This window comes from Nothobranchius furzeri, chromosome 8 (assembly GCF_043380555.1).
Source record: "Nothobranchius furzeri strain GRZ-AD chromosome 8, NfurGRZ-RIMD1, whole genome shotgun sequence".
In the NCBI taxonomy this organism is placed as follows: domain Eukaryota; kingdom Metazoa; phylum Chordata; class Actinopteri; order Cyprinodontiformes; family Nothobranchiidae; genus Nothobranchius; species Nothobranchius furzeri.
In genome coordinates, this window is record NC_091748.1 from 49,147,615 (window position 1) to 49,164,431 (window position 16,817).

The 16,817-nt window shown below is 41.8% G+C and overlaps 1 protein-coding gene across 6 annotated transcripts; it reads right to left on the bottom strand.

Moving 5' to 3' along the window:
* Window positions 1–313: 313 nt before the first annotated feature.
* Window positions 314–8,997, bottom strand: LOC107373799 (uncharacterized). 6 transcript variants are annotated; one of them, XM_054736717.2, is made up of 11 exons: window positions 8,496–8,997; window positions 7,874–7,911; window positions 7,110–7,172; window positions 6,863–6,915; window positions 6,632–6,719; window positions 5,019–5,054; window positions 3,814–4,157; window positions 2,797–3,728; window positions 2,540–2,695; window positions 1,850–1,939; window positions 314–1,230 (listed from the first exon to the last, which is right to left on the bottom strand). In XM_054736717.2, exons 8-11 carry the CDS (start codon window positions 3,070–3,072, stop codon window positions 925–927), a joined length of 828 nt encoding a protein of 275 aa, XP_054592692.2. In that variant the 5' UTR covers window positions 3,073–3,728; window positions 3,814–4,157; window positions 5,019–5,054; window positions 6,632–6,719; window positions 6,863–6,915; window positions 7,110–7,172; window positions 7,874–7,911; window positions 8,496–8,997; the 3' UTR covers window positions 314–924. The 6 variants fall into 6 exon arrangements, with proteins under 6 accessions (XP_054592692.2, XP_054592693.2, XP_054592695.2 ...); XM_054736718.2 differs by having other exon boundaries at window positions 3,814–3,933; window positions 4,030–4,157; window positions 7,874–8,997; XM_054736720.2 differs by having other exon boundaries at window positions 3,814–3,933; window positions 4,015–4,157; window positions 7,874–8,997.
* Window positions 8,998–16,817: the final 7,820 nt, after the last annotated feature.

The window sequence follows — 16,817 nt, forward strand, 5'->3', positions numbered from 1 at the left end:
CCGGACCCGGATAAGCGGAGGAAGACGACGACGACGACGACGTTGTCAAAACTAGTTTGGGGTTGCTTTTTTAATTGAGAGAACTGACTGGTACAGTCAGTGTAATCCATAAATGTATGTTGACTCAATTTAAAAGTATCAGTTCATTTGGAAGAAATGTTTAAGTCAACTTAACTAAATCATTTAAAACATTTGCCATATCGAAAAAAGATGGGGGCACTGTATACTGGAAATTTAAAACGTTCATATGATTAATGTAACACATAAAATGCTCCATTTGCAAATGCTTCACACATAAAATGCTCCATTTAGTGATAAATTTTACCTCCAAAAAAAGAGAAGCAATACGTTTATTTATTTAGCAGTAATGAAGTTACAGCTCTGCAACATTTACTGAAGCTGTTTTGTTTTGTAATGAATGGTGAAAACTTTTTAGAACAGTCTGCACTCAAAAAGGACATTAATAAACACAGCAGCTTATCAAGGTCTTACAGTTATAACATATTTAATGTCTTTATTGAGACAAGTAATTGCACATTAATTCAAGTGCATAAACTTTTAAAGCATCTGACAAAACCTTGCACAAATAAAAACAATAAAATAAAATTTAAATGATACAATTCAAAATAGTAGTTCTAAACAAATAGTGCACATTTTAATCTTGTCAACTATCGTTTGGTCTTATGTTGACCTCTTTTTTGCAATACTTTTTATCAACCTATGCATTTGATTGGCTTTGAACTGATATGACTATTTTCTGATGGAATAAACCTAAACAGATGAAATAACAAACAAAACACAAGAATTCCAAACCATGTGCCAAACTTCTATATGACCTTTGGAACAATTTTTAACAGGAAACGTTGAATGCTTTCCAAAAGCTCAGACATCCATGAGTCATGAGATGAGACATTTCAGGAGAATCTACATGGTTTTTCGCAAGAGTCTGTTTCTCAAACCATGCACAAGGGAGGAACACTGACCTCCGCCGATGTTCATCAGGATCTTTTGAAAAACTTGAAATGTGTACCTGAGTTCCTTTGGATAGTCTATATTAAGGGCAAAAAGCAGACCCATCAGTAGAGCAATAGCATGAGGAATGTCCTCCACATCAGGCAGGACCACTTGTTCCTCAAGAATGACTGATGTGGCAATGATGTCCTCTCTATCTTTCACCAGCAGAACTCCAACTTTCAATCCTCGAGTGAATGTGGCTTCCTCGTCAATGGCCTACACAAGTTATAAAGCAAATTACTCACTATGACCCCTTGCAATATTTGGATAATTCTACAGACAACCTTGTTAAAAGGAGACTAGGCAGTTTTGCTCGTTTTTAGTGCCCCCTGGTGTCTGTCTATGGTCAAAGCAGAATTGAAACGTGTCTCCTCGCTGTGCGTTTGCCCTTTTAAGGGCATACTTTGCAACTTTTTCATATTTCAGGGTGTCCCCCAGTGCTTTATAAGCCTGGCAAAGCAGGCTTTGTTTGCCCACCCGCCAGGCTAAGCGTCATGCCCCGCCCCCCACACGAACAGCACAACGGAACTAAAGTTCTCCATCAGCTGACACTGGTGAGAAACAGCAGCGGAATGTGTACCCCCCCCACCCCCCCACCCCCCACCCGTCATGGAGGAGAGCTGCAGAACGGAGGGCGTTAAGGGTCTGTGTGACATTTCATCACCCTGCAAAGGTTCATTTTAGCACATACTGGCTCCAGAAAATGATTTAAGAATATGAAAAGTTGCATAGTATGGCTTTAAAACCCTTCTTTGTATAACTACATCTAATGTCACATCACTACTTTCACTTATAAAGAAATTGTTCACAGATCATTTTTGATACAAATGCTCACCTGAACAGTCTTGAATGCATTTGAAGGATCATCCTTGAGAAAATACGGAAGGCCCAGCAGAACAACTGATCTCTTCCTCAGCATAGAGGACTGAGAAAAAACAAAGACAAAACAACTAATTATAAAGAGAATAACAAATTATTGATATCCTGATTCTTTTATTCTGTTTTCTATATTCAATTGATTAGTTGGACATTTTCACTTCAAATTCTTCTCACAAACCTGTACTGCAATAGAAGTCTGCTACAGAATTTGTGTTGACTGACAGTTTTTCTGTTTTTGTTTTATTGGGAGGGGGGGATTTGGCAGCCTTTTGCCATTTTGAAATTCTAAATACTAGTTTTTGGAATAGAATTTTTCTGATAAGTTTTTCAACTCTGACCTATCACTATAGGAAAGCTACTGGGGTTGTGGTAATGGTTTTGTGAAGAAACATGCTTTTTTTCTGCTAAATTTACACAGGCAGATTGTTTCAAAGATAATTTCTATTTGAAGGATTTTCTAAAAGGCACGACTGAATTCTATTCACCCAAAGACAATAACCCAACAAAATGTTAACATAATTTTCTTCTTCTTTATATTAGAAAATAGAAAATACTGTTAAATACTGAAAACTGGTAAAACTGTAAATAATCTCCAAAGGAAATGTTACTAATACTAACAAAAATACGTGAACATTTGTTTGCTTACGTCATCATCAAGACATTTAAGCTGCCTGCTTAGTCCAGCTGATTTCCCACTCTTGGCCTTGAACAGCTCCAGGAACCTTGGCAAATGCTGATCCAGTCCACTGAAGAAAGACTTCTTCAGGTCAACAGTTGTCAGCCGAGCAAACTCTACTTCAATCTGTAATTGAAGGTGACAACAATAAAATTTGCAACTTTACACAACTTTTTAAAAAAGACAAAAAGTTGACAAATGTGTGAAAGAGAAAAAACGAAACGTACCTGCTGTTCTTTGAACAGGGCTGGCCACCTTTCTTTGACTTCAGCCACAAGAGGTTCATTTTCAACTATTTCTTTTCTTCGTAGGGGGAATGTGATGTTCATCATTTCACCAACTTGCTTCCAGTCAGCCTTTCTTTTTGTCATCTCAACAATTATGGCAGGTCTCTCCCTTTCAAGATCTGGGTCACCTTTCCCTTCAGGAAAGCTTGGCAGAAAATTAACTTCTGACTTTTTGGCCCTCAAGTTTTTTGGAAGGTAGCCCAGAGTCACGAGCATTCACTCCAAATTCAGAGCATCCAGCCACTCACATTTTCTGATGAAAGTTGCCCATTTTGAACTTTAAGCTGAACTTCCAGCAATACCATCCATGTACAGAGCCCGGTTCTTTTAGACAAGGGTGTTGTTGGGCCACTAGATCATAGTCTTCCCAGGTTGGATATGGATTGTGAAAATATATGGCTTCAGCCAACTTGTCCAGGAGGTCAGATTTCATGTTTTTTGATATATCCAGAAGTGTTCCATCATGATGGAAGGCCTCATTTCCTTTCTTCAGCTGTAGTTCAACATCAAAAGAAAATAAAGGGATGATGAAAGGCTGGGGAAGCTGACGAGTTTTGGTGCCACTGGGTCCTTCATCCAAGGAGGATGATGACAGACTTGCTGTGTCTAGGGTGGAGTCGGTGTGATAGGATTCATTTTTCTTGATGCACACTTTCAAAGTTGCTTTATCTTTAGGAAGATCTGACATACAGGTTAAGTTGCACAGATCTTTATCAAAGTCTGGGTCTTGATACTGAATCACAAAGTCCAAATCCAGTCCAAGTTTGGCCTTTAGTATGGAGTGGAAGTTTTGAACATCTTCTGGTAAGCTGTCAAGTGTAATCCTTCTAATGTCATCTTCAGATAAGATGATGCGCAGCAGCATGATGAAACTGTGCAAAACAAAGTAAACAAAACAAATACATTACAAGGTTGTCTGTGGACAATATTGCTAAAATTTTACAAGGTTCAGCTTACAAAAACATGTTTGGATGATGAGCTCTTAGTACTGTCTTGTATCATTTAAGTACCATCCAATGGCTCAGAGATGACAAAACGTTGACACCATTCATGGAAGTATTTCAGCTCCATTTACTACTGTTAGGGTGACAAACATTTGGAGAAAGAATGAAAATTGCCAAAACAATAAAATAATTCACCTCAATGTACAAGAAACACCTTTGGAGAAATCACCAGTCGGCCTTGGACAGTGTAGGATGACAGTGGAAGTTAGTGGTTCAGTTCACTGGGTTCAACGACAATCAGTTGATCTGGATCTTTCTTGCAGACTTCGTAACAACGAAGGTGCTCCAAATACCAGGCTGAGAAACATTCAAGAACAAAAAAAAATCTTTTTGCAAACTTGCAACACATGTACAATTCTACAAAAATCAGGAAGTCCACTTGTACTACCAACTGAAACAAACATTCCTTTAGTGTATCTTGTTCCATGTATGTATGCAGTTGTTGCCAGAGATACACTGCTTTGATGTCCACATTTCCTCTCAATTATTTGCTTCACAGAGAAGGCAAGAATGTCCATGGAAACATCAGATACCCCTTTCAGCTCCACATTTGGTTTAAACAAGCTAGCCATGTCCAAGTAGTATGTCAACATAAGTTCATGTCTGACAGACAAAGCCAACAGAATGTTTTTGAAGTTATTAACGTCACGGACCACTTTCTTGAAAAAGCTATGTTTAGCTTCCAAAACGAAATGTCCAGAAATTTACTAGGGGTCCAAAGCAACGGATCAAATGTGTATAGTGTTCCAGGAAGTGGTGTTTTGGTTTCAGATTCAGTTCTGGAAACACGTTCAGTAACAGTTTTCTGTGCTCATTAAATTTGGACTCAAGGTACCACAAACTTTCATCTGTAAACTTGGAGGAAGACAAAAGCTCAACAATGTCTTTAAGTTCTAGGATTAAAGACCATATGTCATCATTTTCAGGAACAACATGCCCTATAAGTAGGGGCCGCAATCTTAGAAGAGTCCAATTCTCGTGTCCGTTACCCCCAATAGTTTTACTCACAAGAATTTTTTCTGATGTTTTCTGTGGACGATTGGTTCTGTCAGAAAACGTATAAGGAAATTGCTCTATCAGTGTTTAAAAAAAACAATGTGAAGTAGCCCCTTGCAACAAGTTTTTTCAAACAAAAACAAAGCTCCAGAGGTACAATACCTTCTAAAAGGTCATGTAAGAAGCCAGGAGGAAACCCTGTTACACAATGAAAGTAAGACAGTTTGTTTAATACACAATCTCTTTTCACTCCATCAACATGTTTCAATGTCTTGTTCTCCTTCGACTTGGAAACATTCTCATTGAAAGATTGTTTGGTTCTCAGTTCAAACGACTTATTGAGTACAGAAAACTGCTGAATGTCACTACGGCTGGCTAAACAGAAACGGCAAAACTTGTCAGTGTTAAAGGATTCCTGGAAGCCAGCAAATGAATGAGCGCCCAAATTATCAGATGATACAAACAACACTGTACCTCTAATACTTTTTCCTAACCTGCTAATGTAAATGCCTTGACTTTCCAGAAGTTGCAGATCTTGCAAAAGCGGTTCAACAATCCTTTCATAACCAAAAGTCTTAGCATCAACACTTTTACACAAAAGAGCAAGATATATGTTTGACAATGATGACCTGAATAATAAATAGTTGGCTATAACCCAGTATATTGTACACACCTTGTTTTTTTTTTTGAGGTGCCTAAAGGGTTACAGATTTCAAAATCGTCAATATACAAGCCTAAGAAAACGCAAAGTTCTTCTGTTGAGAGAAGCAGGTTTTGCTTGAAACATGTCCCGTCAAACAGGGTTTTGTAATGTCCAGTCTGGGACTCTTTACTAGCTTCCTCAAGGATTATGTCAATAATATAACCTCTATTTAATAGTTTCTGTAGGGTTCTAAGAATTGGGACATACACATATGTTTTCTTTGATGGCAAATCTAATACATATTCGACTGGATCAATGACATCAAACTTTGCTCTGAAATACAATAACCTTTTTTGTTCTTATCCGAGACACCCACTTTGAGAAATAGAACTGAGAAGACTTAGATTGCGTAAAGCATCTGTTACCAAATTAATGGTGTTTTCATCAACAGTACCACTATGGTGCTTCAGAACATTCTTAATCCTGTACTCATTTAAATCCCCAATCAAAAGACCAATGTCATAAAATTCTCTGACAATTTCTTCTGTGGCTAATTTAGAGACATGCAAAATTGCTTGCATGCGCAGAAGTAAGGAAGCAAGTCTTTTCTGAATTTCTTCACTGGTGTCATAGAACTCTAGTTCAAAATCAGTGCCATTATCAATTGGCACATTAAACTCCCCTTCATCTGTATCCAACTGCGGTTCTACTTCGCTGCAGTCTGAAAATTGTCTTGTTTAAAATTCCTGAATGATAAATTCAGTCTTAAAATCTTTTAAAGTGCAGTTTTGGTGGCAACGAGACTTGTGTGAGGTAAAACTGGAAAACACATTGGATTTGAAAAGACAGTTATTAAATGGACATGAAACACTTTCCATATCACACAGATGCTGTCCTAGATGTGAAATGAATTGTTTGTGGCCAACTGCCTTATTAAAGCTACACAACAAATATTTTACCTTAAAGCTTATGAGTTCATTAGTGTTTTCAATAAGTCAATGATCTCTCAGATGGACATGCAAGGATTGTTTGGATCTGAAATACTGTGAGCAGTAATTTTAAGTGCAGGGCAAAGGGCAAGTTCTGCCGTAATGTCTGTGACTGCTTTGATAATGTTCAATGATGCGCTTACGATTTCCACAGAAAAAAGTACAAAGTTTACAGGTCCACTTCATACGGTGTAAAAGGCCTTTTCACCATGGGCACCTTCAAAATAGAATCTGAAATAGGTAAAACTTAGGTCAATAATTAATGATATGTCAACATTTCACAGAACTAACTTGCAAGTATCACCTAATACTGAGAGAGTAGAACTCTGGCTCTGGTACAAAAAAAAAAAAACTATATGTAGGAATTACCTTACCTTCAAAGTGTGGTGGAAGCCAATTATGGACAATCAGCAGCACTAGTGAAGCTCTAAAAGAACAGAGCAAGTCTATTTTAGACATTTAGAAATGATAGCTAATTACACTGATGTTATTTTTTTATTAATTATTTCTGTTTCATTATTTAAATGAATACTGACTGTATAAAACAATTTATTTGGTTTTAAAGTGTGAAGTAAATGCCGACGGAGTAAAATCCAAGCCAATCCCATTCATTTTGTTTACCTTTGTTGCCTGCCAACATGGCGTCTACTCTCTGAGTCACGTGACGTCTGGAGCTCTAAAGGCCTAGACAGGAAATCACACACACACGGCATAAGTCTAAAATGACCGGTACGAGTCAAAATAAAAGTCTGTTACAGAGATGCGATTTATTGTCTATGTAGATTATGTCCACACGTGTAACCTCACGGCTGATTTACCCTCAGCATGGTTCGAAAAGTGTTTTTTACGGTTTTAACCCTGGTAGTGGAGAGGCACGGCAGTATACAATAACATCAAACAGAGATCTCAAACGTAATGTAATTTTTCGTCTTGGTTTAATGGCGGATGGCATAAACAAACCGAGACATTTGAAGTCTCGTGGGATTGTTATCGCGCAAGTTTAGCGAAAAGAACGGCCGAGATGCTGCAAGATTCCCTGCTGTTTCGCACCACAGATGCGCCCATGTGGACCCGGCTTTGAGCATTTAGCTTAATTTTATGAGTATACGTTTTCGGAAAAAAGGTTAATTAACGTGTTACCGAGTAAACATTTCCCAAAACAATTTCCCCGCCAACCCTGCTATGCTAACCAGCAAACAGCGAGTTACCTACTTCTAACGTTCAAATATAAGATATACTAAGTTGCATTCAACATTCAACTTAGAATTACACGATTTACTTTCAGGTTCAGACCTTTTATTTATTCATTTCACTATGACTAATCAAGCTAATGCTATTGAACAACTAACAAATTCAAATTCAACATAAAACCAAAGAAAACTTACCAAAGATCTGGGCCTCTGTTGAACTCGTTCAGTGTCACCTTTAAATGGACAAAGTAGTTAGTTTTAACCCTAAATGGAGTCGTTACGCCGGGGACACACTGCCCGCGGAAGCGCCACGAAAATGGGACCGCCTTCATTCGGCGCCCTTGTTAAGCTATTCTATAGACCACATGGGCCGCCGAAGCGCCGCGAATCGCCTCGCGGCGCTCCAGCCCGTGCCGTGCAGCGATCATTTCGGCGTTGGCTCTATTTTTTTCGCGTGCCGCGGGTGAATCGCGTCAATTCTGGCAGGAAGTCAAACGTAGACATAAGAGGCAGGCCGGTAAAGTTAACAAAATAAAGCATTTCAAAATAAAATTCCGCAATAGTCAAATGTGTTCGTAAACAGACACTGCAGAAAAACCACACGAACACGCACACACATACACACACATCGAACTTGTGTGCGTGTGTGACCAAGTGAAGGGGGGTGTGGATTTGGGTGTCTTTTCACCGGAGCAAACAGGACAGAGAGGCAGAAAGTCTGAGGCAAGCAGTTAAGATGGATGACTTTAAATTAATTATGGAAGTTGAGAAACACAAGGAGCTGCACGACCCCTGAAAAACATGATTATTTACGTACCCATTTCGGAAGAAACTGCTAGGATACAGCTGCAGAATTGGAGCGGGTTCCAACAGATTCAACTGGCAGAAACAACTCATACCATAGGTTCACACACACACACACACACACACACACACACACACACACACACACACACACACACACACACACACACACACACACACACACACACACACACACACAAACACACACACACACACACACACACAGATGCGTGCGCGCGTACAAACACTCAAACGTAGAGGAAAAGAGCTGAGAAAAGGCAGAGAGGAAATGGAGGACACCAAGTGTTTAAAAGAAACACTACAGCTGAGCCGAGTCTGATCTGAACTGAGGAGCGGCGAGCAGCGGCCGAATTTCGTGAGCGATTCGCTTCTCGGCGCTTAGCGGCGCTTCCGCGGCCGGTGTGTCCCCGGCGTTAGTCCTTCTGAAGCAAGCCGACAGAACGTTGCACGCATGAAAGACTGCTTGACTGAGCTGAGAGCTCCGTTGACTTCTTCTTCCGTTGTCAAAGGCACATGCGAAACAAACTTTGCACCACTTACTGCCACCCAGTGGACATAAATTTTAATGCTCAAAAGTCACGTAGACTTGGATAATTTATTTCACTGGACATCAAATTATTGTTTAACATTTTTAGTGTTGTTGAGATGTGTTTAACTAATTATTCTAATTTATAACAACAACATTACAAAAGCCTTGCTATATTAACATGAAATCAAACGTTGGGACAACAAAAAGGCCTAAATGCAATTTACAGTGTGTATATATATGTATATATATATGTATATATATATATATATATATATATATATATATATATATATATATATATATATATATATATGTATGTATGTATGTATAAAGTGCCCTGTATCGGCCTGTGGAACCAGCTCACCTTTCTTGCAAAAAAGTGAACCCGAGTCCATCACCTTCCAGAACAGTGAAAGGGGACCTGCCCGCCAGCACAAGAATGAGACTATAGAGGCCCAAAATCAAGATACTATGTAACATTTGTGGGGATGCACACTTCTAATCAAGAGATCATTTTCTCTGGTGGAGAAGAGTAATTGGCGTCACGTACGTCAGAGTTTTAGCTGGCTAGGCAGATTGAGACATGCGCATACTAGGGCTGCACAATTCTGGTTAAAATGAGAATCAGGATATTGCTTAGAAGTGAGATCTCAATTCTCTCATGATTTTTTTCCAGATTAAGTGTTTATTGCACTGATTACATGCTGTCGCTGAACATGAAAACAATAAATGTCTCTCATCGTCTCTTAACCCTCTGGAGGCAGGTGTTAAAACCTACCTACCTGGTTACTCCACATACATATTTCATGAGCATTTTTAACTCAGAAGTACCCCTGAAGGACTTAGTAAATGAGGGTTAAGTACATGTTATGTCTTCACAACTGAAAATGGGGGTGAGGTTCTAAGGTCCCAAAACAAATTCAAAAGTACCAAAACGGAGTACAGAAGAGCAGAAGCTTCTTTTGACTTTCTTAAGTGCACACACGTCTGTCCAAACGTTTTCTAGGACAAATAGAAAAACGTAAGCAAAATACTTGAGAGTTATAATATCTTATTTTTTTATTACTTATCACACTTAGTGAAATTGCCCAACATTAAATGTGCACAATGAAGCAGCTGCGGAGACGAGCTCAAGGTTAAAGAGTCGCTCCTCGTCGGAGCGTCCATGAACTGCTTAAATCCTGTTTGAAGAGGTGAGGCGAGCAATCAGTTCATTTGTTGCAGGTGTGATCCCAGATCCGCGTCCTGGAGATTCCTCCCCTCGATATTGCCGCTGTCTGTCCTTGTTGCGGGGATCCTCCCCCGTTGGCCCGGCAACCCTGCACCTCGTTGCAGCAGGAGCTCACGCCCCCACTCTCTTCTCCTCCAAGGACCCGAAGTTGTGTGAAGTCCCCGGTAACAGAGAAAACAATTACTCAAAGCCCATAACACCTCCCCTGCTCACAAAAAGTTTGATGAAGTCAAACTTACAATCCGTCACATACAAAAACTTCTCAAAGAAGAAAAACAAAACAAAAAAAATACAACAACAAAAAAAAACAACAACCTCAACTGCAATCAGGCATGCGGGACAGACAGTCCGCTACCACGTTATCAGTACCCCTTTTATGTCTGATCTCCAAAGCATATTCTTGTAAAAGCAATGCCCACCGCATTAAGCGCTGGTCGTGATTGAACATTTTGGCCAAGAATGACAATGGATTGTGGTCCGTATACACTACCAAGGGTACGGTAGTAGAACCTACGTATACTCGAAAGTGTTGCAGAGCCATTATTAGGGCCAGCGTCTCCTTTTCAATAACCGAATACCGGGCTTGACAGGGAGAGAACTTCTTCGAGAAATATGCCACCGGATGGTTAATCCCCTTCTCATCGGCCTGCAGTAGAACGGCACCCGCCCCCACTTGGCTAGCATCAACCTCCAAGGTGAACGGGTTGGCCAAATCTGGAGCCTTCAACACAGGTACACTGGAAAGAAGAACTTTGCAGGATGTAAAAGCTGCTTGAGCTTCTTCACTCCAGACAAATGGATGTTTCGGACTTAGCAGATTAGTAAGGGGATGTACCACTGTTGCAAAATTCGGACAAAAACAGCGATAGTAGCTCACCATTCCCAGAAATCGTCTCAGCTCCCGTCTCGTCCTGGGCACCGGAAAGGCTGAAACTGACAGCACTTTATCCTTAAGCATGCGAACAAATCCGTGTCCCACTTCCTTCCCCAGGTATGTGACTGTGGCTTTAACAAACTCACATTTCGCAAGGTTAATAGTTAGATTTGCCCTAACCAAGTGCTTAAACAACTCATTCAAGGTGTGTAGATGTTCTTGCCATGACATTGTGTGTATGACTATGTCATCCAAATATGCACTGCAATTCTCTAAGCCAGCTATAACAGTATTTATAAGACGCTGGAATGTAGCAGGTGCATTCCTCATCCCGAAAGGCATGACTTTGTACTGCAGAAACGCATCTGGAGTAACAAAAGCGGAGATTTTCGACGCATTCTCAGTAAGAGGCACTTGCCAGTAACCTTTTAACAAGTCCACTTTTGATATATACGTAGACATACCTATGCTATCCACGCAGTCATCAACACGCGGTAATGGGTACGAATCCGGCTCAGTGACGGCATTAACTTTTCTATAATCTGTGATGAACCTGGTTGACCCATCAGGCTTCTCCTCTACCAAACAAGGAGACCCCCATGGACTACAGCTTGCTACCGCAAGACCATTTTGAACCAGGTAATCCGTTTCCTGTTTCATTAGGCGGCGTTTTTCTGGACTTGCCCTGTAGGGGTGCTGATTTATAGGTTGAAGATTGGTCAGAATCACGTCATGGTGACACACGTTCGTAATCGTAGGGACGTCTGAAAACAAGCTAAGATGTGCATTAATTAACACAGTCACATCTTCACGTTGCTGTTCTGTTAAATGTGTTAATTTCGCATCCAAATTCAACAACACTTCAGAATTTTTCAAGCGCGGACTTACTGCATGTAAAGCTCGAATCACTACTTCCTCCTGTGGATCGGACGTGGCAATGAGACCAGCTGCGCACACTGGTGCTCCATCCTGCATCTGATCCGCTGAGACCTGGGGAACATAAGATTTTAATAGATTCCCATGACAGATTTTTACAGCTTTCCGACGGTGTGATGTTTTAACCGCATAAGTGTTTTCGTTGATTTTGTGGCTGATTTCAAATGGACCCTCAAAACGTGTACTCAGTGTGTCACCAACAATAGGACTTAACATTAACACTTTCTCTCCTGGCAAGTAATCGCGCAGTTTAGCCTTTTGATCGAAGTGGCTTTTCATCACCTTCTGCGCGTTTTTCAAATGCTCTCGTGCTATTTGGTTTGCAAATCTTAAGCGACTCCTAAAACATTTCACGTATTCGTTTACGTTCATTTTGAGTGAACCTGGTGACTGCAGAAACCGCTCCTTTAAAGCCTGTAACGGTCCCCTAGGAGTGTGCCCAAAAACCAGTTGCGCTGGGCTGTATCCCAGCGACTCCTGCGTAGCTTCTCTAGCTGCAAACAACAAGAAAGGCACACCTTCATCCCACTGTTTAGATGTTGTGAAACAGTATTTCCTCAACATCGACTTAAATGTTTGGTGCCATCGTTCCAAGACTCCCTGTGATTCAGGATGGTACGGGGCAGACATAATATGTTGGATCCCCAATACTTTTGTGACCTGTTTGAAGAGGTCAGACGTGAAATTTGACCCTTGATCTGTTTGGATCACCCGTGGTAGACCAAAGAGCGAGAAGAAATTTGATAAAGCTCTGATCACACTCTTGGTAGTTATGGTAGCCAATGGTATTGCCTCTGGAAATCTGGTGGCACTGCACATTATGGTCAACAAAAACTTTTTCCCAGACTTTGTGCGTGGCAACGGACCCACACAATCTACGACAACGTGATCAAAAGGCTGTCCTATTACAGGAATGGGTGACAACGGCATCGGTTTAATGGGCTGATTTGGCTTTCCCACCATCTGACACGCGTGGCAGGCTCTGCAAAACTTCGCTATATCCCGTTTCATCCCCGGCCAAAAGAAATGATCTAGGATAGACAAATAAGTTTTCTTCACTCCCAAGTGTCCTGACCATCTACTTTCATGAGCTAAGGCTATTATCTGTCTTCGAAAACACTCCGGTATTACAATCTGGTGTACCACTCCCCAGGGAGCTTTCCCCTCTACTGGATTTTCCCAGCTCCTCATCAGTAGATCGTTTTCCAAAAAGAATGTTGTCGAGAATTTAACAGACGAATGTACTGCATCAAAACACTTCTTTAATGTTTTGTCCCTTTTCTGTTCATCTATTAATGTTGAACGTGAAACCAAACGGTCCTGGGACTCAAAATGTAGATTCTCTTCTGCAACATCTTTATCGGTAACGCCTACATCTGGTAGCTGGTGCATGTCTGAAGTACAACTGGAGTCAGAAAACAGATCAGAAAGCCCTTGGAATTCATTTGCCTCATGACGTACAGCTGATCTGGTCACTACACACGATGGAACAATACCTCGTGGGGACATCACACAGGCAACTTTCTCTGGGTGTTCAATGACCTGAGGCACAGGAACAACAGCTCCTCCTGCTATGTCATTTCCCAGCAGCAGATGGATCTCTGCAATAGGTAAAGTTTTACACACAGCCACTTTAAAAACACCTGACACAAGATTACTTGCAATATTCACTTCACAAAGTGGACATGACATAACTTCACCCGTCAAACCCTTCAACAACACAGACGTTTCCGTATTGACTGTTGCCTCAGAGGGAAGCGCAGACTCCAGTACCAATGTTTGAGATGCTCCAGTATCTCTAAGGATTTTTATTGGCACGCTCTCCCCGTCTCCCATACTTATAGAACCCTCCAAAATAAATGGTTCATATGAGGGGTCAAGCAAGCCTGGCCTTTTCTGAGTTTCATCTGATGCAACAAATGCTACCACACGGCCATTTTTTCTCTCTCTCCTCTTCAGGATCAGACAATCTTTGACAATATGACCCACTTGGTGACAGTAAAAACACCTTGGTGGACTTGTTTCTGAGTTTCTTTCAAAGTGCCTAGGTTTTACAGCATGCGATCTGTCCCTGACTACTTTCTCAACTTTAACACGGTGGGTTAGCATGAACTCATCAGCCAGAAGTGCTGCAGCTGACAGATTATTCACTTTCTGCTCATTTAAATACAACACCGTTCTTTCAGGCAGACATCTTTTAAACTCCTCCAGTAGAACTAACTCTCATAATTCGTTCAGGTTGGTCACCTTTGAGGACTGCAGCCATTTATCAAACAGTAAACCCTTCTCTCTCGCAAATTCAACAAATGTTTGCCCCTCATCACGTTTACGGAGAGATCTAAATTTCTGCCTATAAGCCTCAGGTACTAATTCATAGGCATGTAAAACTGCGTCTTTAATAGTATCATAATCCCCACAGTCAGAGACAGACAGAGCAGTCATTACCTCCTGCGCTTTCCCCGACAACTTACATTGAAGGAGAAGAGGCCACACTTCACGCGGCCAACTGAGTGTCGTAGCGATACGCTCAAATGCGGCGAAGTAACTATCCACTTCGGCCTCGCGAAACGGCGGCATCAGCCCCATGCACTTCCCCACATCCAGTCTCTCAGTCGCGGCCAGGGAGCCAGATGCTGCATCAGCACCATGGACAGTTCTCTCAGCCTGCATCTCCAGCTCCATTCGTCTCATCTTTAGTCTCGTGTCAGCTTCCAGTTCGAGTTCCAGTTTGCGAAGCTCGAACTCCCGCCTTCGCTGTTTGTCCTCGGCCTCATATTTCAGGCATGCGAGTCGCACCTGTAGCCGGGCGTGATCAGGTGACACCGGTCCCGAACCAGGCCGCGGTTCCGGGGACTCTGGATCGTAACGAGGAAGAGTCACTGGGGGAGACTTGGCGACCTTACCCCGCTCTGGAGTCCTCATGATCTCCGCTCCATCCTCGGAATCACCACCCTCAGATGCGCTCCTCGCCTCTTCACCTTCCGCATCGTCCATATCCTGCTGTGAAGGCAAAATAGCAATATCAGCCAAAGGGGAGAGAAGCTTTTTATCTTCCATGAAGGAGATAATCTCGGCCCTGAGATCAGTCTTCAGCATGTGCTGTGAGCCGGCAAGACCAAAGTAGGCAGCTACTTCCAGTAAATCGCTCTTGCGACACTTTTCCAGTTGTCTACGTGAAGGTGCAGCAAGAAAATCTTTCAAAATAAATGTAGTCATCGCCTCTCAAAAGCAATGACAAATGACAGAAATGACAAAATACCCCAAACCTATGCCCCCCTCCCGGGCCGAAATCCTACTCACTATCTTGAGGAAAAAAACCACAAAAATCCCGGACGAGCCCCCATGTTATGTCTTCACAACTGAAAATGGGGGTGAGGTTCTAAGGTCCCAAAACAAATTCAAAAGTACCAAAACGGAGTACAGAAGAGCAGAAGCTTCTTTTGACTTTCTTAAGTGCACACACGTCTGTCCAAACGTTTTCTAGGACAAATAGAAAAACGTAAGCAAAATACTTGAGAGTTATAATATCTTATTTTTTTATTACTTATCACACTTAGTGAAATTGCCCAACATTAAATGTGCACAATGAAGCAGCTGCGGAGACGAGCTCAAGGTTAAAGAGTCGCTCCTCGTCGGAGCGTCCATGAACTGCTTAAATCCTGTTTGAAGAGGTGAGGCGAGCAACCAGTTCATTTGTTGCAGGTGTGATCCCAGATCCGCGTCCTGGAGATTCCTCCCCTCGATATTGCCGCTGTCTGTCCTTGTTGCGGGGATCCTCCCCCGTTGGCCCGGCAACCCTGCACCTCGTTGCAGCAGGAGCTCACGCCCCCACTCTCTTCTCCTCCAAGGACCCGAAGTTGTGTGAAGTCCCCGGTAACAGAGAAAACAATTACTCAAAGCCCATAACAGTACACAACTTTTGAATAATTTAAACACTGATGATGAGAGAGGTAGGTAATAGGCATGTTTCTTAAAATGCAAACCACGGTTTTTAACTAAATATAACATTTAAAATGACAATATGATTGTTAGAGGTGGGAAAAATGATCGATTCTAAGATGCATCTCGATTCAGCCGTGCATGATTCCGCATCGATGCAGCAACGTGACATAATGAGATTTTCTCCCTATGTCTATGTCGGGGGTCGGCATGCGAGTCTTCCATCCATCTGATGCGGCTCTCTGTGCTTGTAAAATAATGAATGGATATTTAAATAAAATGCTTTATATTTTACTGCATTCATTTTACATCTGTATGCCAATTCTAAATGTAAAGATTGTCTGCGTAAACCTGAACAGGTCCAACCCGGTCTTACTGTGTGACCGGGTTGACGTGTCACGCTTGTGAGTAATCATATCGGCGCATTCTCAGCTGACGAGGAGGTGAGATTCTGGGATTCTCCTCAGACGGCTCCTGGATGCGTTGCCACATTGGAGACAGGAACAAGCGCTATTCAGCCAAAGCTTCATAATCTGGCAACATTTTCTAAGCGGCAAGTCTCGCTTCAGTCGGAGGAATCTTCCTGCATGCGCTCTGGTTCTGCAATGCGCTCCAAGCCCCTCTCCACATCTTCAACTTGCTGTGGACCTTATGTAGTACACGCTGACAGTGAGCTGCGCTGAGCAGTGTCCAGCTCAGATGTTCAGATGGGAATCTTTTCTTGAGTGATTTAGCTACATCTGCGATGTACAAAACGAATCAAGTCAGTTCGTCTGCTTGCGTCGGGGTAATTCTTTCTATTCTT

Excerpts from the sequence above, each read along its gene's own strand:
- LOC107373799 (XM_054736717.2), bottom strand. The coding sequence starts at position 3,072 with ATGCTCGTGACTCTGGGCTACCTTCCAAAAAACTTGAGGGCCAAAAAG. Across the intron at positions 2,696-2,796 it reads CCCTGTTCAAAGAACAGCAG|ATTGAAGTAGAGTTTGCTCG; the intron begins GTACGTTTCGTT and ends CTTCAATTACAG. Across the intron at positions 1,940-2,539 it reads TTAAATGTCTTGATGATGAC|TCCTCTATGCTGAGGAAGAG; the intron begins GTAAGCAAACAA and ends GTTTTTTCTCAG.